The 26579-nt window shown below is 26.2% G+C and overlaps 1 protein-coding gene across 1 annotated transcript in view; it reads right to left on the minus strand.

The window, feature by feature from the left end:
- Positions 1 to 254: 254 nt before the first annotated feature.
- LOC135926951 (polypeptide N-acetylgalactosaminyltransferase 5-like) overlaps positions 255 to 26579 on the minus strand; it is a 42227-nt gene continuing 15902 nt past the window's right edge. Inside the window, exons 4-13 of the mRNA XM_065462884.1 lie at positions 22535 to 22682; positions 16245 to 16411; positions 11052 to 11216; positions 10785 to 10998; positions 10090 to 10207; positions 9857 to 10042; positions 3122 to 3250; positions 2078 to 2188; positions 787 to 915; positions 255 to 407 (exon numbers count right to left, since the gene is read on the minus strand). Of these exons, the coding sequence (XP_065318956.1) occupies positions 255 to 407; positions 787 to 915; positions 2078 to 2188; positions 3122 to 3250; positions 9857 to 10042; positions 10090 to 10207; positions 10785 to 10998; positions 11052 to 11216; positions 16245 to 16411; positions 22535 to 22682 (1520 nt within the window). The remainder of the gene's footprint in view (positions 408 to 786; positions 916 to 2077; positions 2189 to 3121; positions 3251 to 9856; positions 10043 to 10089; positions 10208 to 10784; positions 10999 to 11051; positions 11217 to 16244; positions 16412 to 22534; positions 22683 to 26579) is intronic.

A 26579-nucleotide genomic window follows, 5' to 3' on the forward strand; every position in this document is an offset into this window, starting at 1 on the left:
ATAATAAAAGTAAATCTATATAGTTCTTACACAAAGATCACAATATAGTAGGAAGTAACTTTTTAGGAATTATATTTAAAAAATGTATTTGCGATTTCGAATTCGAAGGTTGATTTCAATAAAATTATTTTAATAAAAAAATTCGTAAATGATGAGCTCAATTATAAAAACGTATTTGAATTAATATAAGTGAATTGTAAATGAACATTTATTAATTAAATAAACCATAAATATATTTTATTTTATTTATTAGTTTAGACTTCGTTTGATATTTTATTGCCAATTTTATATTTTTCTAAATCCCATTGTTGATGAGGCGAGTTATTGCATTTTTCCATTGCTAATCTTATGCCATCTAAATTCATTTCTAAGCATAACTTGCTATTAACATGTTCGATTGACTTTTTCTATTTTATTTTCCAAAAAATTGCAATTTATTGTTAGCCAAAGCTATATATAAGTTAGGGTCAGGAAACAAAAAGTTTGAATTTAAAAAACAGAAATTTCAATTTTTTTTGGCAAAAACCAAAACTTCTAAAACCATTTTAAAAATTTGTTTTTATCCAGTTACTAATTACAATAGCAAATCAAATTTACTGTGTACAAGAATTTCCTTTCATAAAATTATCATGTATTAACAATTAATGTTATTAATAAATGATTTAGGAAAATATAAATTTTGTAAACAAGAAATTTTAAAACAGAATGATTTTATAATTCAAAATCAACTTTTTCAGCCCTATAATAAAATTATCAAAAATTTAATATTAATTTTAAATAATTTACAATTGGGTTGTAGACCCAATATTGATTTCCTTTTTGACTGTGACAATCAAATAAAACTGGAGATTTTCCAGCATAATCAAGGCACATATCATCTCGTCTGATTTCTCCATCTTTGCTTAACATCCAATACTAAAATTCAAAATTAGTAAAATTATAATAAAAATGAAATACTAAATTTATATATAGCTCTTTTAATCTTATTGTTTTTTTAATAAAACAAGGTGGCCTTTTGCAAATATCTTAATGTCTTTTTTCAATAACATTGAGCCTTTATTTTAGAAACAACATGTGACTTTTTGTAAAATGATAAGAAAAAATTGATGATATCTAATGCAAGCAAAACCGATCCAATTTGGACAGGTAGTAAGGCCAAAATGAATTTATTTATAAAAATATCTAAAAACCTTGTCAAAGTTAGCATTTAAATAATCTGGATAGGGAATGACTATAATTCGCTAATTAATATATTTTTAGACGTTAACAATTTTAAGGCTGCAAAATATTGCCTAAACAAGTTTTAGCCGAAAACTATCACTTTGGCCTCGAGGTTTTTCTTAAAAAGATAGCAGCTCAAATTTGGAAGAAACTAATATAAATTAAAACGCCTTAATGCTAGATTTTCTTATGCAAGCTAGATAGCACAAATTAGCCGACATCCCTAACCCTAATGACAAAAAGGGCATTATTATTTTCATCAGCAAGTACAATGTAAAAACTTCTAGCAAATATATTTTTTTCCTAAATTATAAATATAAAAATCATTCATTTTTTAAAAAATCAGAGTTAAAAATAAACTTAAAATTTATTTGAATTTTTCAAAAATCCCAAAAAAATAAAATTGGGACATTAGAAAGCCGGCCTGACATTAGAATTTTTATAACCTGGCCCTACAGCTAGGATTTTGAAATTTTTCAATGGGGTTGTAATATATTTCACGAAATTTGAACAAATAGCGTTAAAGAAAGATTATGCACATTAATAACTTTTCAAAAATGGTCTCATAAATTATAATTAACATATTTAAAAAGCAGTCAAACATGTGAATATGATAACGGTTCACAACACTATTTTGAAAAAAATGATATGAAAGTTGGTTTAATGTTCAGGGTTCGTTCTAATTAAACATTCTAATTCACACCCGGTCCCTGATTTGAATTTAAAAATATTTTAAACATTAATTATTCTTTGTATTATCTCAAATTATTTTAAACGAAAAGTGGTTGAAAACAATTACAACTATAATTCTAGTATAATTTTTCATGGAAACAAATAATTAATTTAAAAAGAATACCTGGTTTCCGCCTTGTCTATGGCAGGAATACATTTTAATCGGTTTATTAACACTTTCATGATTTGCAGCGGAGTCTAAACAATAATTAGAATCATTTCCCTTGTTCCTGATCTAAAAGAAAAAAAAAACCTTAAATATTTAAGATGCAAATGATTAAATGGCATTTTCAGTGGAGTAGTTAAGATTTTCTAAGGGGTGGAAGGTTGCAATTATATTTTACCATTTTTTTAAAATTAAAAGGCCTCAAAGAGCTCATCAAGATTGTCACCCAGACACGATTCATTATCATTCATACGTTAATGAAAAAAAAATGGAAAATTATAATATCCTGTTTGATGTTTCAGTGCGAGCTATCAGAAAATATCATTTAAATAATTGCAATCATAAATATAAATTATATTAGAAGATAGAGAAATTATTTTCAATTTTGATAAATTGAAGAAATAAAATATGAGGTTAAGAAGGATTTTTGACATACTATGCCCAGATGAAAAATTGTATAATCAAATTATAAAAACAACCAATTTTAGCCAAAAAACTTGAAATTAATTAATAATTCGCCAAATATATAAAACTTAATTATTTTAAAACTGCCCAGTCCAAAGTAATTAATAATGCTGCCCATTCCTCATTAAAAAAACTGTCTGAATAAGTTGTGGTCTTTATTTAATATATGTTTGGAATATGAAAGTTTTAAATTAATTTAATTCTGAGTTATAAAATATTTAATTTTGGGTTCATCTTAATACTACCTTGTCTCTTTTTTTTCCCACTTAAGCCATAATAGGTTAATAATAAAAAATGACATTTTCCTACCTATTATTTGATTAGAATTAATTCTTTAATTTTTATATCAAATTTATTGAAAAGAACCTAAAAATAGTTTTAAAAAAATTCAAAACAAAACTACAATACTAAATATTTACTAGTTCCTGTTTTTTGTTTCGTGTTAATCCTAGATAAATGGAGATTTTGAAAGACTTTAAATAAATCAGTCTGGTCTATGATCATTGCTAGGTCTAATCAAAAAAAACTATTAAATACTTCTCCGTTAGAATAAGCATCCGCGGGTACAAAAAGTTCGGGATACACATTATGAATGTACCAACTAAAATTGTGACATTTTAATCGTTCCCTTAAAGCTTTTCTCGCAGAAATATCGCCATATTTGCCCTAAATAAAATTAAATTTTCTAAAATTAATCAACTGCAGTAAAATTATTTATTTGAATATAAGCTATTCTCAATTAGCTCTTTATTAGTAAACTAAATAGTAATACCTCCAAAATGGTCACTAAAAAAACCGATTGATATTTTGACTCTGTAAAATTATGTTTCTAAATAGTTTCATGTTTTGGTATTGAATGATTTTTAACATATAAACATTTTTTGGAGAAAAAAAAGACCCATTTTAACTCTTATAATTTTTTAAAAAAATTCCATTATTATTTGAAAAGAAGTTTTTAATATTTAATTGTTAAAATTTTTGATGATTGTATGTTTTGATATAGTATTCATTGTATTTTGGGGGTTTGAATAAATTGCAAAAATTTCTATGTAATTTGCAAATGCCTATGTAAACTGCACATGCTGCAAGCATGTAAATTATTTCCATATTTAATCATGAAATAATATCAGAGTTATGCTTCTTTTTAAAGGCGCCACACATTTGTGGTCTTCCCACCTCAAAAGGATATATATCCCATTACAAAGTTTAGTAGGGTGCTCCCGATCCAAATTAAAAAAATAAGAGCCCTGATTTTTAGTCGCTCCTTCGAATTTAATTTTTATAATATTTCACAAAATAAAATCTTCTTTTTACCTATAATATTTTAATAGTTTTTATCCTGAAATGAGATATTTTTTAAATTGTAGGAGCTAACTTTTAAGAATGATATTGTTTTATTTATAACACTTTATAAATATATGGCCTTAATATTTGATTAATTTAGATGCACCTTTTTTAGAAGAGAAAAAAATATTTTCTATAGATTAGAAATGGAAATTTATATGTCTAAATTTTTTTCCCGTATGGGCGAATAAATAAAATTTTTGCTCCAATTTATATATATTTTTTATAATCGTAAATGAAATTTTATTCAAATTTTAAATGTAATAATAATAACACAGATAATAAAATGTTTTTATAAAAAACATATTAATTATTATATTTGGAATTTAAGGGAACATGACTCTCAAAGTTTTCATATAGCAAAGATCATCTTTTTCCACCAAAAACATCTTTGATAGATTAAATAATCTCTCAACTGGAGAACTATATGGGTTAGGGGTATTTTATTTTATGAAGAGGGATTTTAAAAGGCAAATTTTTAAATATTGTGAAATCGGATATGGGCTGATCTCTACTTAACAGCATTATTAAATATACCCAGTAATTTTTGCTATCCTGCAGAATTTGCAGTTTCATCTCAAACCGGTAATTTTGCTTTATTTTCAACACTCTTTACAAAAATTCTCATAAAATTTTTATTTATTAAATCTTCACAATATATTTATAATAATGTAAGGTTACAAGCCAAACCTTAGATAATCTCTTAACCAACGAATAACTGAGTTAGGATTTAGACTTGGATGCTCACTTACACAACCACAAGCAAACATGCTACCAATAACGCCCAACACAGCATTAACTGCACCCGTTGTCAAGGTCGCCATCTCTGTCATAAGCAATCAACAAAATCATCCATAACGCATTAAAATTCCTAACATCCTCTAACCAACTAAATTTTCAATGGCCTCAGACCCGACGGTTTAACCTGTACCCCCTGGTCCAAGCAAATCCCTTATTCGAGACGCAACCTGCGTCTCTTCCTTTCCTTCCTCAATTAATTCTAACCCTCTAACTACCGGAGAAAATCAAAAATATAATAAATATTCAAAACTCAAATATTTTATATTTCAGCCTATAGTCATATCAACTAACGGCAATTTTTCCCAGTCAACATATCTTTTTTTAAAAATTTTATCGCAGAAAATATTTAAAATAACTAAAGATTACCGCAAATCTATATTTCTCAAACATAAACTTCAACTTGAAACTTTTAAACATAATTATACTTACACTCATTGCAAAATTAAGCTCTTCTATACTTATAACGTCTAGCGACATTTTATCACGCGGCACTTTATCATGCGACACTTTATCACAACGACACTTTATCACTCAGTCATTTGATAACGTGACACTTTATCATGCGACATTTGAACACGCGATACTTTATCATGCGACACTTTATCATGATATACTTATAACTTAATTTAATATATTTAAAAAGTTAAATTTTGGTAATATCTCATTTTTTGACTTTTCAGTTTAAATTCTGATATTCAAAAAATTTAAATTAATTTTTTTTGCATTTTTTTTATTGAGAAAAACTCATATTTTAATTTTCATAAGTATATTTTTTTAAACTTAATTATCAAATTGAGGCATTTAACAATACTAAGTTACATCATTTTTTTTTTCACAAAAGTTTGAATTTAAAAAACACTATTATATTACGAAGATTTATTTTAGAATAGAAAAGCACCATTCCATTTATTTTATATTTAAAATCCAATTTCCGTTATTTTTTCCCCCCATAATTTATAATTTTTAGCCTAAAATATTTTTAAAATCAAAATTTTATGTTCTTTAAAAATAAAGAAATAAGAGACATAAGCTATAAAATTGATTACAATTTATACTTTTTATTAATAAGTAACTAAAGTAACTATAAATCAATATATCACGAGTAAAAAATATCAATTATTTATAAAATATTTATTTGAATGAAATATGGGCAATAGCCTTTAAAAATGTTAAAGAATCAGATAGTCCATAATTCAAACACATATCTGAAATCGATTTTTTATATCTTCATATTTCTTTGATAGGTAAGGTGTTGTTTCCCTTATGGCTTGAAGATATTAGGCCTTATGTTTTTGTATATATTTTTGAATCCCATCTAAAAAATTTCAAAGGTTGGGGGAGAACATTGGTATAGGGATTGAATTCCCCACCCTTCAACACAATTTGTTGTTCGGGCGACACTTTCTAACGTTTAATTGTGTTTGTTCCATAATTTTACATTATAAAGAGATTCTGCAAAATTATTTCGTTGCCCTATAAAGATATAAATTTACAACGAAAAATATAATTTTCAATTTTTAAGTGGTCGCGTGATAAAGTGTCGCATGGTAAAGTATCGTCGTGATAAAGTGTCGCAAGATAAAAGACGCGTGATAAAGTGACTGAGTGATAAAGTGTCCTCATGATAAAGTGTCGCCATGATAAAGTATCGCATGATCAAGTGACTCCAAATCACTTATATATACATTTATTTTTATTTATTAATTTTATATATTTTTATAAATAGTTAGAGTTATCATAATTTTTAAATTTTCCAAATATTTATAATGTAATATTATTAAGAAATAACAAATATTATCATTATTAAATAAAAAAAAAAATAATATAATAAATATCTAAAATATCAAAGCTTAATATAGAAATTTGAGTATTATATCACTGATAAGATTGAGGTAAGCTATGTAATGTAACACCTTACCACTTGCATAATTTCCTTCCTACAATAGAAAGAGTTAATAAAATTTAAAAAAAAACATTTGACATACAACAAAACATCTAAAATTGTGCTTCTTATATTAAAATCTTTGTTATGTTACAGTTAGACCTGTGCGCCGATGTCTCAATCAACGGCGGAGGTTTTTTAAAATTTTTTTATCGGCGTTCGGCGGCACGCCGATTTCGCCGCCGCCTACTAAATTTTCGGCGGCGGCGGCGCAATATTTATTTAAAAATTTTTTTTAATGAATTTAATTTATAAATCAATATATTTTTTAATGAATTTAATTTATAAATTAATGTATTACAATTTTTATAATTTATGTAGGCGATCTTTTCTAACACATTGCTAACATAGTTTAATTGATCTTAAATTATTTCCCGTCTCACTCCAATTTAAATTTATGTATTTTCTCATTCTCAGAAATAGAGTAAGGAATTGTATTTTTATTTTTACTCAATCAGAGTCATACCAACAACACATATAAGAAATATCCTATTGATTTTTATTATAATTAAAATAAATTTGGAATGCAGGCAAAATATGAAGTATGAAATATGATAAGTCAGAATTCAGATTTAGCAAAATTATAATTGTCATGAATAAACAGTATTTTATGAAGATTTGTAGGACATAAAGAACTCCTTTTAGCATTGAGTATTAATCCAGCAATGGAAAAAATTCTTTTGCTGAGTGTACTGGTTGCAGGTATGCAAAGAACCTTCCTAGCTAAATTAGCATGCATAGAAAGTTCCAGTCGCTTTTTCTTCCAAAAGCAATGCATTCTCTTCTGAAATGATATTTTGGCTGAGCAAAATATGGCATTCTTGTTTATGATTAGTAATATTGTTATAATCGCTAATAGGAAGGGATTGTTTTCGAGCTAATTTCGCTATATAAGAGCATGATGTACCATCCTCGACTTGAATTTCACGCTGATTCTATTGTTCTAAAAGTTTTAAATGTCGTATTAGAAATTGCAAAGATTTCGTAGAATTTGAATTTAAATATTGTGAAACAATATTGGGATTTTGAAATCTTAGATCAAGTAGAGTTGCTAATATCTAATGTTTAGAATATAATTTAATTAATAAAAATATAAAATAACTTGAAGTTCAGTGATCGGAAACCTATGATCAAGCTTTTTTTTCATATCTTCTTTTAAGCATATTATATCTGAGCAATCAGATTTATTGATTTGTATATGAGCTTCTATTTCACTGCTAAATGATAACCCTGAGTTTATTGTAGATCCTTTTTGGGAGGAAAGAAATTCCACCGACTCTCGGAATGGATTTACTTAAAGCTCATCTATCATATCCTATTCATTATTAAAGAGTTTTAAAGATTGTTTTCCTATTTTATTTAAAACATTATTTATAGGAATTTTGTTTACAATGCAAATACTTCCTAGCATAATTAATATGCTATGCTAGCGGTTTGGACAATTTATTTTTAAAGTTTTTGCATTAATTGGATTGGTTGGTGCAATGCCATTTCTATAATCCGATTCATCAGACATATCAAAATGGTAAGGTATAGATCAGAATCATCAATATCCAAGATATTACCTGTCTCACAAATTGACTGCAGACATTTACCATGTTCAGCCTCAATTTCACATTCCAAATCAGCTACTCGATATTTGAGGGCTGAAATAATTTCTCTAATTATTTTAATGAGAATATCAATCTTGGTAACTTTTTTTATGCCAACAACTGTAACCAAATTATGAAGTCCATGCCCTAAGCATAAATGATGCTCATAATCCCCTAATCTGACGCTTCTTTTGACATTGGCCCCAGCATCAGTTACTATTTGTATTATTTTGGTTTTAAATGGAAATCCTCTTCAATACTATCAATATCAGATAATATTGTTTCCCCAGTATGCTTTTGAGTCACATTTCTAGTTGAGGGTAAAATATTTTAAATCAAAATTTTCATCTAAATGTGATATAATTTCGACGCTTAAAATGATCGGTCCACAAATCAAAAGTGATAGAACAAAATTTTGGTCCAGAGTCAATCAAATTTAAAACATGCGCCTTCATAGATAAATAAACATTGCCTAGTGTATCCCGACTAATGGTTGTCCTATTTGGCAATTCTGACGAGGAATCAATTATCTTATATTTCTAATTTTTGAACAATTTATTTTTTAGTATCATTTTATATAAATTTTAAACCTTTAGAAAGTCTGTCATTCCTTTATTGTTTATAGAATCAAATGGCATTAAATCTAAGCAGACATCAAAACATAATTTCGCCTTATTAGATTTCATATTTATTTTAAACATTAGAAAGATATATAAAAACATTAAAATAGTTAGGGCTAGAATAAAACAAATTAAATTAGATATAGTATTAACTTTCAAAATAAAGCTTTACATAATTAATTTAATAAATTGTATATTAAGTTTATATTTTAAAAGATATTTAAAAACAAAATAATTAGAGCTGGAATGAAACAAATTATAAATTTGATTTAGTTTAACCTTTCTAATAAAGTTTTAAAAAATTATATATTAAATAATACTTTAAAAAGATATTTACAAAACACAAAATAATAAGGGCTGGAATGAAACAAATTATAAATTAGATTTAATGTTAGTATTCAAATTAAAATAATAATAATTTAATATATAAATATAATTAATATGCTTTCTAAAAATTACACACGCCGCGCCGCCGCCATAATAAAAATCGGCGGCGAGCCGGCTTCGCTGATCTCAATCGGCGGCTTTTCCGGCGTGAATAAAAATACCGGCGGCGCGGCGTGAGCCGGCGGCGCACAGGTCTAGTTACAGTTACTAATTAATAATATTTTTTAAATATTTCTTTTTCTGCTAAAACCTGAGTGGAATCTAGGCCCTAAGATGCTATATTAAATAGTTAATTAAAATAAAGAAAGATTGTTTGACTGGGATGGAAATATTTAATAATTATAAATATCAAAAGGTTCTTATATTCTAGGTTTTTATATTTAGAAGGGAATCAGAGATCCTATATAAATTCAAGTCTGCCCAAAATATATTTAAAAAAAATAAATAACTAGGAATATTATATCCCGACAGATCACCCTCAAGAGCATTTCTAGAGTCATTTTTTTAAGACTAATATTAATATGTAAGAAATTGTTATTTTATCAATTTAAATTTGAAAAAAAAGATATTTGTGGTTAATATTTACATAATCATGATTGATCCTTTGAAAATAATACTCGCCATATCCATCCAACCAAACCATCGCCAATCTAACGGAATTTTTTCTGAGAACATCTACTCCCGTGCTCCATTTGTAAGGACTTCTTTTGCGAAATATGTGCCCAATGTGAGAGCAAGGAATAAATTCTAACGTGCCTCCACACATCCATATCTATACAATTTTTATAGTTTTGATATATTGGTGTATGAATTAATTACTCTAAATGATAACTCTAAATTTTCTCCTCCCCATATATCCATAGCGGCGTCATAAGTTCCTATTTTTTCAAAATAGCCCCTGTGGATAGAAAATAATCCACCAGCCATCGTGGGAGAACTATAATTATGCAAAATTATATAAATAACAATAAAGCATAATTTTATCGCATAAATTTTAATTAGAAATTATAATTATAATCAGTGATGCACTAATACTGATTATCAATTTAAAATGTACTTTATATTAATATAATAATAAAAAAATTTAGATTATAACCAGCTATCGCTTATCTGTATTCATGAAATAAAAAAGAATACGAACATACGCTGAGAGTTTACGCATAAAAGAACAATCTTGCTAAAAATTTGAAAATTTTTTTAAAAAGAATTTAATTGTTATAATTTTATAAATTATTATTATAATAAAATATATAAATAACATTGATTTAATAATTAACATGAGCGCCAGTAAATTTTTTTCCAAGGTAGTTAAAAAAAATTGATTATTTTTGCAAAATATTTTAAGTTTCTAGTTTGACTTTTTATATATATAATCAAAAACAAATACAATCGAATAATTCACTATTTAGATTTGATTCGTAATTTATTTTTTTAAATATTATAAAATAATTCATACAAAAATATCTCTAATAATCATACTGCAAAAAAAGATATCTTTTGAAATATTAATTTACTAGAGAGGATCGATAGCCGACTTTCTTCTATTTTTCTCTCTTTCGGGAATAGGGTGCCAATTGAATTGTAGACCCCAGTCAAATCCGCCCAAATTAATACTTGTGGCTCCTGAATAATGATATTTAAATGTAGCATCGTCTATAACATCTATCACCGGGCACACCACGCGGCTTTCATCCTCCTTTATACGCTGCAATAAAGGCTCAGCCCAACCTTTAAAAAAATTTTATTGTTTAATAATAAAAGGTCGTAGGTTTAATACTAACCGTCAGCGCACTCAATATGAGAATCTAAGAATGTAATAACATCCCCTGTGGCATTAGCAGCACCGAATAATCGTGCTCTGATTAAGCCTTCTCTCTTTTTAGTTCTTATAACTCGAACTTTACCCAATTTAGCAACATATTTATCCAATTTTTCTTTCACGTGCTCTAAAATCCCAAAATAAAAATAACAATTATTATAGTATTAATTCTATAAATAATATAAACAAATCTTCCATCAATTCAAGAAATTTAAAAAGGAATGCACATTAGTGATCTGCATCGGGCCTAATTTTACAAGCCCGGCCCGGCCCGAAATTTTTTAAAAAAGTTTTGCTGGCCCGGCCCGAACCCGAAATTTTTTTTAAAAAAATTTACCGACCCGGCTCGGCCCTAATTTGTTTAAATATAGAAATTCATTTTTATAATTACGTAAAATAAAAGACATATTTTATATGTCGTTTAGTTTCAATAAATAAAATCAAATATTTTTACTTTACATAAAAAATTCAATATAAAATTGATAAATTTAGATATATTTTAAAAAAAATTCCAAAGTCCGACCCGACCTGGCCCGAATTTTTTTTAAAAATTTTAGTCCCGGCCCGAAGCCCGTTCGGGCCGGGCCGGGCCTAACTTTGCAGATCTCTAATATACATATCAACATTTATTTAACAGCTCAATTATTCTTATAAAAAATAAAAATTGAAATACAAGAGAAAAATTTGTAAATTATATAATTTATGGACCTTTATGGGAATCAAAAGTTTATAACTGATTGCACTATGATATCGAGTTATGAGGAATTATACTTAGAATCCAAAAATTGTTTAGTATTTCAAAAAGTGACCTATGTTTTGTTTTAGGTTTATATTTTTGTTTCAATTAGGCTCTTACTAAAATATTAACTGCAAATGAAGATCATTACAAATGATTGTGAATCACATATGGTAATCAAACACAAATGGGTCATAAATGATGAGATAGCGGTGAATCCCATGGTGGTGAATCACAAAAAGCCGTGAGCATAAATGGAAACAAAAATGGCGGTGAATCCAAAATGGCGCTAAATCACAAATGGTTGTGAATGTTCAAAGAAGATGAATCGTAATTAGTAAGGGATGAGTAAAAAAATATGACTAATCATATGATAGTGGAAAAGATAATTTAAAATTTTATAAACAAGTGATAAAAATTTATGGCATATATAAAAATCAATACGATAGAGTATATATTTATAAGTAGATTTTTTTTATTAAATATAAAATCAAATAATAATTCAGAACATAGAAAATTATAATCAAAAATAGTGATAAAAACTAAAGGGAATAGTGTATGATGTGAAAAAAATAGTATTAAAATAATCATGAGGAATGGGATAATTTGATTAAAAAATATATATTTAAGTAAGATCCTAATAATGTTAGGGTAAATAAACAATTTATATTATTTAATTATGTTATTATTTAATTTTAGTATAAATATATATATAATTGTCCATGAGCAAAAAGATATTAGGGTTTATAGCGGGACCTGAAAGAGTTTGGGAATGTAAAATTCCTATGGGTGTTATTATAATTATCAAGGGTATTTTGACGATAGAATAAGAACTTAGATATGATTTGATGCAAATTATTTCATCATTAAAGCAAAGAGCATATTTGTGGTATTAAAATGCGATGGAATAGGCTATCAATATTAGTAGATCAATCGAAGCCACACAAGAAACAGAAATAATTTTTGATTGGGATTAAATCATGTTGCAGAGTATCTTGACATAATCTGGTAAAAGATTCTAATCACTGAGTAATAAACCATTGCTAGATTTAAGCAACTTAATACTAAATTTATTCTGCTCGGTAAAGACGCTCATATAATCTCTCAAAGAAAGTATAAAAATTGATAAAATTACGTTACCTTCAAAATTATTATTATTTTGCATGAGATCTTTCAATTATCAACACAACGCATTGTATGTTTTTAATAGGTTTTGACAATATAATATCCAATGCCTGAGGAGATCTCAGATTTAATCGGGATAAAGTAGCATCAAATAATAACTTGATTGATTTAAAACTACTATAGATTATTATGCAACAAGCAAGATGAATTGAAGATATCCCAGAGTATTATCAAGAAATGTTTTGTCTAAACTATTAGGATCATCACATCGACAGTCTGTTTAATATATGGACCATCTCAAGAATGATCACCACAAAAGATAGGTAGAATGATACACTCGGGTTAAAATCTAATTTACTTTAATTTTTAAACATTAGATAAAATTATAAAGCATAACGCAAAAGTATTTATATAGCGAATAAGAATATATAGGTTTCTTTTCATAACAGGATTACAGGCAATATTGGATGTATAATAATCTATTTTCAACAGCTGATGATGCTTTTAAAAAATAAAGTTGTACCCGGAAACAGTATAAAGCATTATTGGGAATATCAAAATATAGGGTTCACGCAGGCAAACACTAAAGAAGAGTTATAAGTCTTAATTTATAAAATGGGTATGATAGGATTTTTATAATAAAATTTCTAAATGAAGGGGCAATTATTTTTTTATAATTTATTCTTAGTTATAGCAAGAATTTTTAATTTGCCATCAAAATGTTTTACAGCAAGAAAATTTAAAGAAAACACATTTTATTTAAAGGCACCGTGCAAATGCGAGGAGTGTTGTGGGGGGGGGGATATGATTACAGTGAAACGAGTGTTAAAAATCAACTAACAATAAAAGGGGATAAATATAATAAAATTGAAATTAAATATGGACAAGTAATTAATTAACAAGATTAATCGTTTTTAAAATAAAAAGAAATTATGTTGTAAATATATAATTTGTGATAAAAAATGGAAATTTTTTTTGATCTTCTTTGAGAATGTTCAAGTAAGATTTTTGATTAAATTTTATCTAAAATTCTAAATCATTTTTTGTAAAAAAGTCTTTTTGATATTTGGAAATATTTTAGAATTTCTTAAATGTAATCTAATTTGAATTTTGCATCCATTTATTTCGATAAAAATATGATAATACTATAAATTTTTATAATAACTTCGATAAAATAATTAATACATAAAAAATATAATTATAATTTATCAAAATATTATTTTGTTCCACGAATTTGATGATGGTACCTATTTAGAAATTAAAAGAGTTAATATTATAATTATTAATACAAATCAATTAAAAGGATTACCTAATTAATCAGTTGCCCGCGATAACCCAACTACAAATAGTTTTGCATGTGATTGTAAAAGTTAGTAAAATCATAAGGAATAAATCCGTGTAAGAGCTGAATAATATTCCCAATAATTTCATATCTTGAATTAGGGCAGGGGTTTATTGCTCGATATTTATTTTTCAAGATTCCAAAAAAATTTTTGATGGGATTTAGCTGAGGTGAATATGGTGGTAGATATTCAATCCTATCTTTATATGCAACGATAAGATGGCTTCTATGGATAGATGCATTATCCATCACAATAATTGCATCTGGTGGTAAGACACTGATAAGCTCTGTCACAAAATCACGGAATAACAACCCATTATAAGCTCCTTCGATTATTTTATAATGGATACCCCTCCAATTCCAATTGTACAAAGTATGCTTACATTTTTACCCTTGGAGGGTGGAATTTTTATTATAGACAGACATTGGTACAACGTGCAAGTTTATTCCAGTTTCATCTAAGAAATATAATTTTTCTCTTGGGGTATTTAAGATCTTTACACAATAGACTTGACGAATATTGATTGCCCCAGGAGTATTTCTTCTATCAGGCTTCTTGCCAGCTCTTTTTTTTGACCAACCTATATTTTTTATATATTTGCTAATTGTTGTTTTCGTTTTTGGACTACCGGGAGGTAAATTTCCTATTATCTTCTGGATAGTAAGAGTATTATTATCCATCAATAAATTTATGATGCGTCTTTCAATTATGGAAGTATCTTTTTTTTAACTTCCTCTTTTTTGAATATTATATTCTTTTAAAGATTTCCATTTATATCTGGGAATGTGTCCCGTCTAAATTTATGAACTGATGCTGTAGACATTTCGACGTATTTTGCAATGTCTTTAATCTTCATCTGTTCTCTTTCAGGCATTGATAACATTTTAGTAACTATACCTATTTTTTCTTTATTCCAATATTTGTGTATTCTTTTTGGTCTTTGAATTCTCGACGAAGATTGGGAGTTTTCATTTAAATTGAAAAATTAATATTACTATTGGATAATAAAGATTCTATATTAAACATTTTTTTTTTATTTAAGAAAAATTTAAAAAATTAATAAATATTTTTTTACTTATTTAAGAAAAATTTAAAAAATTAATAAATGTATAACACATTTTTTTATTTTTAATTAAATTTCCAACACATTTCGTTTCAACGATTAATTTTGTTAATTAATTACTTGTCCATATTTAATTTCAATATGTATTAAATTAATATAAAACTTTATTATATTTACCCCTTTTTATTGTTAGTTGATTTTTAACACGTTTCACTGTATTTTCAGTAATATAAAAATTATGCTTAATAAAACAAAGCATGGTATAAGCATATATTATTTTATTTTTCTAAAACTATTTTTTTTATAAATTAGCGACAGAGAGAAACGAATATTATATTACATTTATATTAAATACTGTATACAAAATTTGAGATTATGTTATACAAGTTGAGTATGATTCGTGCAAAATATTACGTTCAAATTTTAAAACTGAAAACAAACCAACAGTGTTTAAAAAATATCGAAAGGTGCAATGTGGGGTTTACAATAGAGACATTTGACTTGACGCAGCTTGTATTTCATAAAATATCTAAATAGGTAATGAATGCAATAATATTGAATTAATTAGGTTAATTATTAATTTATAATTGTCTTTTACATGGATTATATTTATAGCAATTTTAAAAAAATCCTGCACTACTTACATTAAATAATTTAAATTATAAACCTAAAATATTTTAGATTTCATTGTATAAATGTAACAAGAATGACCCATATATAGGACAGATTCATTTATATAAAAGAAATAAATATTTTCCAGACTATCACAGGGTTTTAAAATATGATTTTTCAAAATATTATCGGCCTGATTTGTTCTAGTAAATTAGGTGTGTTTGTACATCTTTAATGTGATGACTGCATATATAAAATTTTATGTGAAGTACATACCCATATCAGAAAAATCATCGACTAAAATAATTTCTTTGAGCAGGCGTGATGGTGTCCGATCTATAATTGAATGAACACCTCTTAACAAAACCGAAAAGGCTTCGTTGTGAAAGCACATAACAATACTTGTCGTTGGAAGATCATAATCATATTTTATCGCCAAACATCTATATTTTAGATACATATAAAATTATTAAAATTACCATGAAACCGACGATTATAAAAAAATATATATAGCAAACCCATAAAATATATGAAAAAGAAAAATATTTTAAAAAACATATTTAAAAAAAAACATATTTAAGAATAAACTTATTTATAAATATAACATATTTAAGAAAAAACATGTTAAAAAATAACATATTTAAAAAAACATACTTAAAGAACATATAAAAAACCATAACTAGATTTTAAAAAAAACTTAAAAAAGACTCAGGTAACCGTAAATCGAGCTTTCAAAGAGTTGAGCGTGCTCATTTTTCTCATTTGAACAGCGGAAATAGCTGTGAACTTCTCTGTGCAATTCCCTTCAAGAATTTAGACTTTTTTATCCAAAAAAGATATTCTACCATAGGCTTAAGATTTAGTTGTAACATTGTGTCACCTTTTTTATGCAAACAATGCCACATATCCTGACGCCATAGGCAGACATATTATTCATTACCATTCCTGCAAAAGCTATTTTCCTTATGCAATGAAACGATCAACATCTTCCTATACTATTTCCCCAACATTATTAAGACCCACTATTTATAATATAGATCTTAAGAATCAATAAATAAAGACCCACCCTTGGTAACTGAGATCTAAAGAACCAATAAATGCCTTAATTTATCCAGTTTATACCTTTTCTTCCTTTTCATTTCTATTTCCATATGTAAACTTCATCTCTTCGCTGATTTGAAGATACACAAGTCTTAAAATTTTTTTTTTTTTAATATTATTTTTTTTCAAATTATTTTATATTCTTTAAATTTTTTTTTTTATTCAAATAATAAAAAATATGTGATCGTCTGGATATTGGTGGAAATTTTTTGATGTAATAATAATTCAAAGTTTTATTACTCATAAGTTATAAGAATTGCATACTTTTTTGTTCAATTGCCATAATTTTAGATTAATTTTTTTATTAAAAATAATAATAACATTGTCTGGATTTTGGTGAAATTAAGGCGAACATCCCCAGAACTGGAAGAAAATCTTCCTATCATTTATATATATGTGAATATTCTTATTTTCGTAATATTAATAATATGTCAGATTTAAGTAAATTAATTATATTTTAAATGATATAAATTTATATAGAACTATTTATCTTTTTCCTTAAAATTATATATATCTATATTATCAATTTATATATTATGCTTATTTTGGGGTTTGATTAAACTGCAAATGCTAAGGCAAACTGCAAATGCTAAAGCAAACTGCAAATGCCAAGGTAAACTGCAAATGCTTAGGTAAAAATTTTTGATATATATTCTATTAATTGAAGTAAGATTCATTTTCTTATGATATGTATAACTTATAAAAATTATATTATTAGATATAATCAATAAAAAATGAATAGATATTAATAGTTGTATTTCCTTTTATCTCATAATAAATAGTTTAAATCCTTTAATATAAATAAATTAAAAAAAATTATAATTACATTTTAAAATTCATTAATATTAAATCCGCATGTTGGCCTATTATTATGTTAAGCAAAAAAATTACTAATTTTTTTTGTTTTAGTATATTTTAAAATCATATTATATTATTATTTAAAAAGGTGTTTGACGTGTTTCGTATGTTTGAGTAAACTGCAAATGCCAAGGTAAATTGCAAATGCTTAGGTAAAATTTTTTGACATATTCTCTATTAATTGGAGTGAGTTCATTTTCTTATGATATGAATAACTTATAAAAATTATATTATTAGATATAATTAATAATAAATGAATAGACTAATAGTTCTATTTTCTTTTATCTCATAATGAATAGTTTAATAAATCTAATAATATAATTATCTTAAAAAAAGTATTATAATAACATTTTAAATTACAATAATATAAAATCCGCCAGTTGGCGTATTTAACTTGTGGATTTAATATTAATGAAATTTAAAATGTAATTTAATTATTTTTAATTTAATTATACCAAAGGATTAAACTCTTTATTATGAGATAAAAGGAAATACAACTATTAATGTCTATTGATTTATTATTGAATATATCTAAGAATATAATTTTTTTTATAAGTTATTTATAGAATAAGAAAATGAACCTCGCTCCAATTAAGAGAGAATATAACAAAAAATTTTACCTAAGCATTTGCAGTTTACCTTAGCATTTGTAGTTTAGTCAAACCGAATAAATTGATTAATTATCTAGTATTTGATTTAATAGTCCAAGCTTGGTAGCATCCAATATAGCACACGCCTTTTTAAAATTTTAAATAATATACTCCACTTTTAATGTAAAATTAAAGAATTGTGAATTTTCACAAAAAAAAATTATAGTCCTAACTTAATAGCATTTAATACAGCACAAACCTTTTCCATTTTTAATGTAAAATTAAAGAATTGTTAAAGATTTTTACAAGAAAAAAATTTGGAATTCTTAAAACTTAGTAATGAAACCTTGAATTATTATTACATCAAAAAATTCCATATCCACACGATCGCATATTCATTATTTTTAAATAAAAAAAATATTTAAAGAAAAACTAAAAAATAATAATATTAAAAATTTCCCCGAGTTTCAATGAGTTTCCTCTTTTTTATATGTTTTTTTTTAAATCTGTTTTTTATGGGTACTTTATGTTATATAATTATTTTTAATGAAATTATTCTTGGTAATTAAAACAAATGATGTATTACAGTGTTGTGATGATTTAATGAAACACGTTGACGATTAAATTAAAACCCATCCATATAAAATATTTTGTTTGCAAAAATAATTAAAATAACAAAAGGAGGAATAAACGAATTTTCTATAAATCTAGATTTTCTTCTTCTTCCCTATTAAAATACCCCCCCCCCCCCTCCCACCCCCCTTCTTCCTCATATAATTATTTGCACTAATTATATTTCCATTATATCTATTATTATACTTTTTATTATGAAGTCGTTGTTTGAATTTTCTAGAATTATGTTTTGGACATGATTTTATTTTTATATTAATATAGAAGAATTAAAATAGATATGTTATGTATTATATTATTCTGTAATAAAATAAATTTATTCATTTAAAAATATTTTTATATGGATGGGTTTTAATTTAATCGTCAATATGTTTCATTAAATCATCACAACACTGTAATGTCTTTCCTTCAAAATAAATAAAAATATATATTTAAATATTTGGGTATATTAATGAAAATTATAAAAAGATAAAAACTTTTTTTAAATAATAAATATTGTCTGATCGAAATTTTTTCGTAAAAATAATATTATATATTGCCGTATAACTAAAAATTTTCTAGATGAGCTATAAATATAAAGATGCCAATGTTAAATTAAATGATGCCTATTGTCAACATTGTTTTCTTTCTATAGAAGAAAGATGTATAAAGTAAAGAAAGAAAGATAAAAAATAAGGCAACTAACGAGAATATATTTCCGAATAAGTTAATTGAATTTAGCAATGCATTAAACTCCATAAAACAAAGTGGCTTTGTGATCTTTTTCATTTAGGATTTTCTGAATATATCATATATCAATAATAATTATGGGAGTTATACATGACTCAAATAGGACTATCCATTCATCAAAAGAGATTCAGCAAAGTGATTCCTTAGGACTTGTTCTTTCTTGCTTAGACATACAAAATCATACACATCTCAACAACAAATGTAATTTATCTTTAATTTCAATATATGGTATCTTGATAATGGAACTCTACTTCTTGACTTCTAATCATCCACTATTTGGGAGATTCTGTTTCACTTGTTCACCAATTGGAGAAATGATTAGTTGTTATACCTATTATAAACAATTTTTTATTATTGTCTCAAAACTTCTTACTAATTCCTAAAATTACACATTGTTTTTAGCCATCTTCCGGTTATATAAATGATGCCATGTTAACTTTTCGAGAAAAAATTAAATTACTTATAGAGAAAATTATCAACCCTAAATTTTCACCACTTGCTTGACAACAAGCTACTTCCCCAAGCAGGTTTGGCGGCATTGACATTCGTTCTCCAAAAACCATTGCTTTAGCCTCCTTCATTTACAGACGGTTGTAATCTGACCACTATTTAACTTATCACGGATTTATCTGACAATCAGCTGATGGCTTTCTCTGCATGTGATAATGAAAAATTAGAAACCTAAAGCCCTGCGGATACATCAAAAATTGATAAAGAGACAAGGTAGCAGGCCATGATAAAACTATCAAATTTATTTAAGATAAAAAAAAAAAGATTAATTTTACATTACATTACAACATGTCTAAATTTTAAAGTTTATATAGTATTATAAAATAATATAAATTTGAATATAAAATAAAATGAAATAAAATAAGTTAGCAAAATTAGCGATATATTTTATAAAAGGTTTTAGGTAGAAATCACGATATATTTATAAAAGGTCATATGTAGAAATCGTGATATATTTTATAAGAGGTTACAATATTATAATTATTTTAATTTTATTTTAATTAATCTATTATTTTATTTTACATTTTATTTCACGTCTACAACAAATGGGATTTATCTTTAATTACTCGTTTCGTTGCTTTCACTAATTCGAACTTGCAATCTGAAGCAGAACCATATTTAAAGTTTGCCAATTTAGATAATGGCTATGAGGGCCTGAAGCTATCCCCAGTTTAAATTTAGAACTGTAACTTCGCATAGAAGTAGGTTTGCATTTGGAATGCCCAATTTTTTTTCTTTAGATTTGTATTTTAAGTAAGCGGCATTCAAGTACTACCATCCTCTCCACTTATAATTCATCAAGGAGAGAAGTATTCAACTGGGTACCCCATTTACACTGGACACCTTAGAATTCAACGCAGTGGACGGAAAGGCTAGATGGCATACTCATTCCATTCAATGAAGGTTAAGAATTAGCTTGAGATATACATGAATTTGCTTCTAGACATTCCTTTCAGGAAGGCATTGTCTAAACGGATACGTTGATATTTAATCCATTTTAACCACTATTATATTTATTCCATTGGGAACGACCACTTTAAGGAATTTTGACCCTAAAGCTATTAAATTTTTTAAAATTCTTAAGTAGTAAAATCTAATTAAAATCTGGAGATCCTAATAAATGGTTTTATCCAGAATAGAAAATCTCAAGGGCTATGTTCAAATCGAATCTAATCTCCATTCATGGTTCAATGCCAGCCATGACATAAAAAATTATTATTATTTTTATTCCTTTTATAAATGTTATTATTTTACCTTTTTTATAATTTTTTTAATGTTTAATTATTTTTATTTTCATTTTTTTAAAATGTTATTTTTCAATATATTCTTAATATACGATGTCTTTAGATTTTGTATAAAAAGAATAAATATATAAATTAAAAAAAAATAAAAGTACATTTAAAAAAAAACAAAAGTCGCTATTCGTTTAATTAATTTAATATTTTATACAAATAAAATTGTATTATAAATTCAACAATTATAAAAATAAAAAATCGACAATATTTATTATGAATGGCACAAAGTTGAGCAGTTTAAAACTTTTTGTTTTTATCATCATAAAATGTTAGAGGTTATTTTATATAATCATTTAGGCCATGTCATTGTCAAGTTTCATACATAATAGACATATTGTAGAGAGTAACTCCTATTTGGATCAGTTCTCCCTCCTATCAATAATTACTAAAATGCTCTATTATATTAAATTGAACACTAAAAGTTGGCCAAAAAGTAATCGCCATTCAGTGGTAGTAACCTTATGGATCTTTCTCTGTATACACATTAAGCTATTTAATAGCTCTAAACAAGGAAAGTTTTAAAAGTAACTAACTAAATTTATAATATAACGAAGGGTATATAACAGTAGGGTGGGACACTTAGGGGCTCGATCCCACATAAGAAATTTAAGAGCCTTCTAAATTTTTTTCAAAAATACATTAAAAAGGTAATTTAGAAAATATCAGTTAAAAAAAATAAAAAAAATTGAAAATATTATTTTAAGAAATTTCAAAAAAAAATTCCTTAACTTTCTGGGATTGTAAGAGCTAGTTACGCCATTAGATATACAAATCTATGTTTTAAATTCAAACAAACACTATTTTATTTAATATGAATACTTCTAAAAAACATATAATTGAAATAGCTGCTCACTCTTTATCTCTGATCTCAGGTAATTTACGGTGTAAAGATATACGATCACTAACAAATTGATTAAAGGCATTGTTTTTCCATCCTTCATCCATTTCTTTTCGTTGTTCAGGATTTAATTTTTTAAAAACAACAGCTTCACCATTATAACCTAAATATTTATAGATCAAAATTATATTGTTTGGCAAACGAATAAATTAATTTATTTATGAATATTTAATCAACAAGGCAAAAGGCTACTGGAGCAAATGTTCTTATAGTCCTTAATATCGTGTCTTGTCTAAAATTTTGGAAATATTTTATTTAAATACCAGAATCACTATAAATTTCCTTAATATATCCTTATAGGCACGGATGAGCTTTTGCCCGGCCTTCAGCCGAATTTAATAATTTTATTATTATTTACATTTATATATAAACGCATTTGATCCTTAACAAACCATATATATCTAATTATGCTGATTTCGATTTTTGAAATTATTATATTTAAGAGGTACATATTTATACAAAAATATAGTAAAACAAAATCTAAAATTATAATTGAAATTAAAAGCGTTAAAAAATAACATTTATAATATTATATATATGGCGTCAAATGTGTTTTTCCAATATGTGTTATTTTCTTAAATTTAAATAATTTTTTGAGGGCGTTTTTAAAATTTCAAAATCTGATTTTACAAATGTATGTCATGTTTAAGACACCTACTCTATGGATTTCAGATAACTTTTCCATGAACTTTTAAACTTAATATAATTTATATTAAATTTTCCAGATATTTTTTATGTAATTTATAAATGAACTCAAAGGTCAATAGCAAAATTGTCTACAATCATAAGATAGATATTCCAAACATGATGGAATATATTTACGTTAAAATCAGATTTTTATATTTTAAAAAATGCGTTCATAAATGATTTAAAATTGTAAATAAAACACATTGTCGGAAAAAACACTGACGCTAACAAAACGGTTTCAAAAACGATACCAAAATAAAAAATATTTGAAAAAAAAACAAAGTAGATATTAAAAATTATATGAAAATAAAATAAAATATAAATTTTTTTTTAGAGGAGTGCATGCTAAGGGAATTGGATCGGCAGATTTTGAGAGAAATCTATGACGAAGGTAGAATCCTTTGTTGGGGTCATCTGTAATCTGTCTTTCTTTTTTACATATGGTTTTGATAAAATTGAAGGCCTGGCTTCCGAACATGCCTAAGGTGTTGGTAACTATTGGTAAGAAGACTGTTTGTGAGACCGTATTTTTTTTATAGAACTTCTGCCTTTTCGATCGCAGAAAATGAGAGGTTAGTCTTCACGTAAAATCGATATAAGTGTAGTCCCAGGTCAAGGATATAATTATAACTAATAAAAGTGAGTCGAACAAGTTAAAATATTTTTTAAGTATATTATAACTATAATATAAGGCTTTAGTTTTCTATATAATAAAATAAAAATTATACACGAAAGTGGAAAGTAAAATGTCTTAATCTTATCATTTGAATCAGAAATCATGGATTAATTATTAAATAAAACTTTCACAGTGCATCAAGGCTTGCAAATTAATAATACAGCTATTAGTACTAGTTTAATTTCACATCTATTTTATCAGAATGAAATAGGATTAGTTAATTTAGATAACTAAATTGTTTTAAATGTTTAATATATGCTCATGCATTTCAGGAAGGGGCAGAAATTCTTCTGAAGGATCAGGGCAACCAAATGTATCCTCATGTAGTTATGTTTCTGATGAGAGTTTTATAGAATTTGGCCGGCCCAAATAGTCTATAATAATTAATTAGGAAAATTAGGAAACCCTCTAAAAAATTTTAATAGGTAAAAAGACATTTTTATAAACAAGCGAAAAGGATATTAGGAAAAATAATAAATGATAACTAATTGCATAAAAATGGATGCCATAGAAATGGTGTTGATATTATGATGGTTTATATTAGAGTTGTAACATGTTAGGTAAAACTAGTAGTTAAGGACATTGGTCATTATATTGAGTTATGACGAGGTGATTTTAAAAGTTAGGGATAAAAGAAACTAAGGCAAAGGGTAATGGTGATCGTAAGTCAAGACCGCCAGATTTTGTTGGTAGAGTGGTTGCAACTATTTTGGTGAAATTTTATGGATTTAAATTTTTGTTCTCTCATTTGTCAATGATTTATTTAGGAAAATTATTTTTTCCTAATTTAAACCTGAACCTGAAAGCGAGCCTGGGTTCAGGTAGATTTCCAAAAAAATCTAATCTATCTGTTTTTTTTGCCTAAACCGAACTAAACTCGGTTTAAAATTTTAAAGGGTTCACAAACCTGTTTGACACATATATATGCTCGTTATCTTAATTTCTGCGATACCTAACATGCAACGTTATCGTTTTACAGACGTGTGATAACTTTAGAAATATCTAGTCCTTTCTATTAAAGGATTAAATAATCGCATCTGACATTTGGCCATCTTTCATACAAATTCAATAACATGTGTTACAACACAAAGTTTTAAGTCGGATATGAGATAAATCTTTATATCCCATCTGTATGTTAAATAAGCAGCAGATTAGATTTTTAAGATGTCAATAGGAGGTGGTTTGATTTTATATTTATCATCACTTGATTGAGAAGTAGATTCAGTTTTAGCAGTTTTCATATCCAGGATCTACATCAGGGCTATGCAGCCAATAAACTTGATAATCAGTAGAAGTCTCGCAAGCCGCTCTCGGGTAAGTAATTTATTAACAAATGATAAATTAATACCAGATAGGTGAACTATGATCTCATGGACTCTGAGAAAATATCTCATTCTTTCTTGCATATTATCTTTCGCAGAAAACAATATTATGAGTTAAAGGGAAGTCAAAAATATAAATAAAAATAAGAAAAATTACCATAAATATTTATTCGCTGCTGCTTTACTGATTTTCTTCGACCCCTATAAATTGAGAACAATTAACCAATTTTCAACCCTTACCCAACTATATACAGAAGTCATAATATTGACTCCTTTTTTAAACATTATATCTTATAAATCCAAGATTAGAAGAATACATGTCGAGGTTCCACGTCAATTCGGCGCGGAAAATTCGGCGCACGACAATTCGGCGCAGAAAACTCGGCGCGGCGACAATTCGGCGCAACGTCAATTCGGCGCGGCGACAACTCGGCGCAACGTCAATTCGGCGCGGCGACAATTCGGCGCAACGTCAATTCAGCGCAACGTCAATTCGGCGCGGCGTCAATTCGGCGCGTATCTAATACAGTTGCAATTTATTATAAATTTATTAGTATAAAAAAAAGGATGATTAAATAGAAATGATTTTGAATGTTGGTCATATTAATTATTTCTTCGTATTTTTTTTACAAAAATCTCAATTTTATTTACTAAATGTGCAATATCAATAAAAAAAAATTAACAACCAATATTTATACCGATTTCCTTGCTGGACCAATTTACCACATTATAAGGTAGGGGAGACTGGGGTTAGTCGGACCGATTTTTACAAAATTTAGCTCCTGATTTTTTTAGATAATATAAAAAATAATATATGATTAGATACCTCCTAAAACTATACTCTATAAAGGTACCTTATAAAAATTTTAAAAATATAATCATTTTTTTTAAATTTAAATTTTTGAAAAAGTAAAAATAATATCCAAAAAGCCCCAATAGCGGAGTGAGGCAAATTCAAGGGGCTTCCTAAATCATTGGTTTTTTAGCCATAATAAATTGAAATGCATTTTTATTTATTAATAATGATACGCATAGAATAATTTTATTGTTTTATTGTTAAAAATATCATAATACTTATAAATTGAAGCAAATTATATATAAAAATTGAAACTTAATTTAGGTTAATTTAATAAACATTTTGGACATAAAGGAGATATTATGATTTCTTAGCATAAATCCTAAATACCAATCATAAACAGCCATGAAATTGCCTTTGTGCGTTAATTCGTTTTTGATTATTTTATAATAGAAAAAATTAGTTAAACATAATATATATTTAAAATGATTAATAGAATTATTTTAAGGATTTTTAATA

Source organism: Gordionus sp. m RMFG-2023, chromosome 3 (assembly GCF_954871325.1).
Source record: "Gordionus sp. m RMFG-2023 chromosome 3, tfGorSpeb1-WG-v2, whole genome shotgun sequence".
Taxonomy (NCBI): Eukaryota; Metazoa; Nematomorpha; class Gordioida; order Chordodea; family Parachordodidae; genus Gordionus; species Gordionus sp. m RMFG-2023.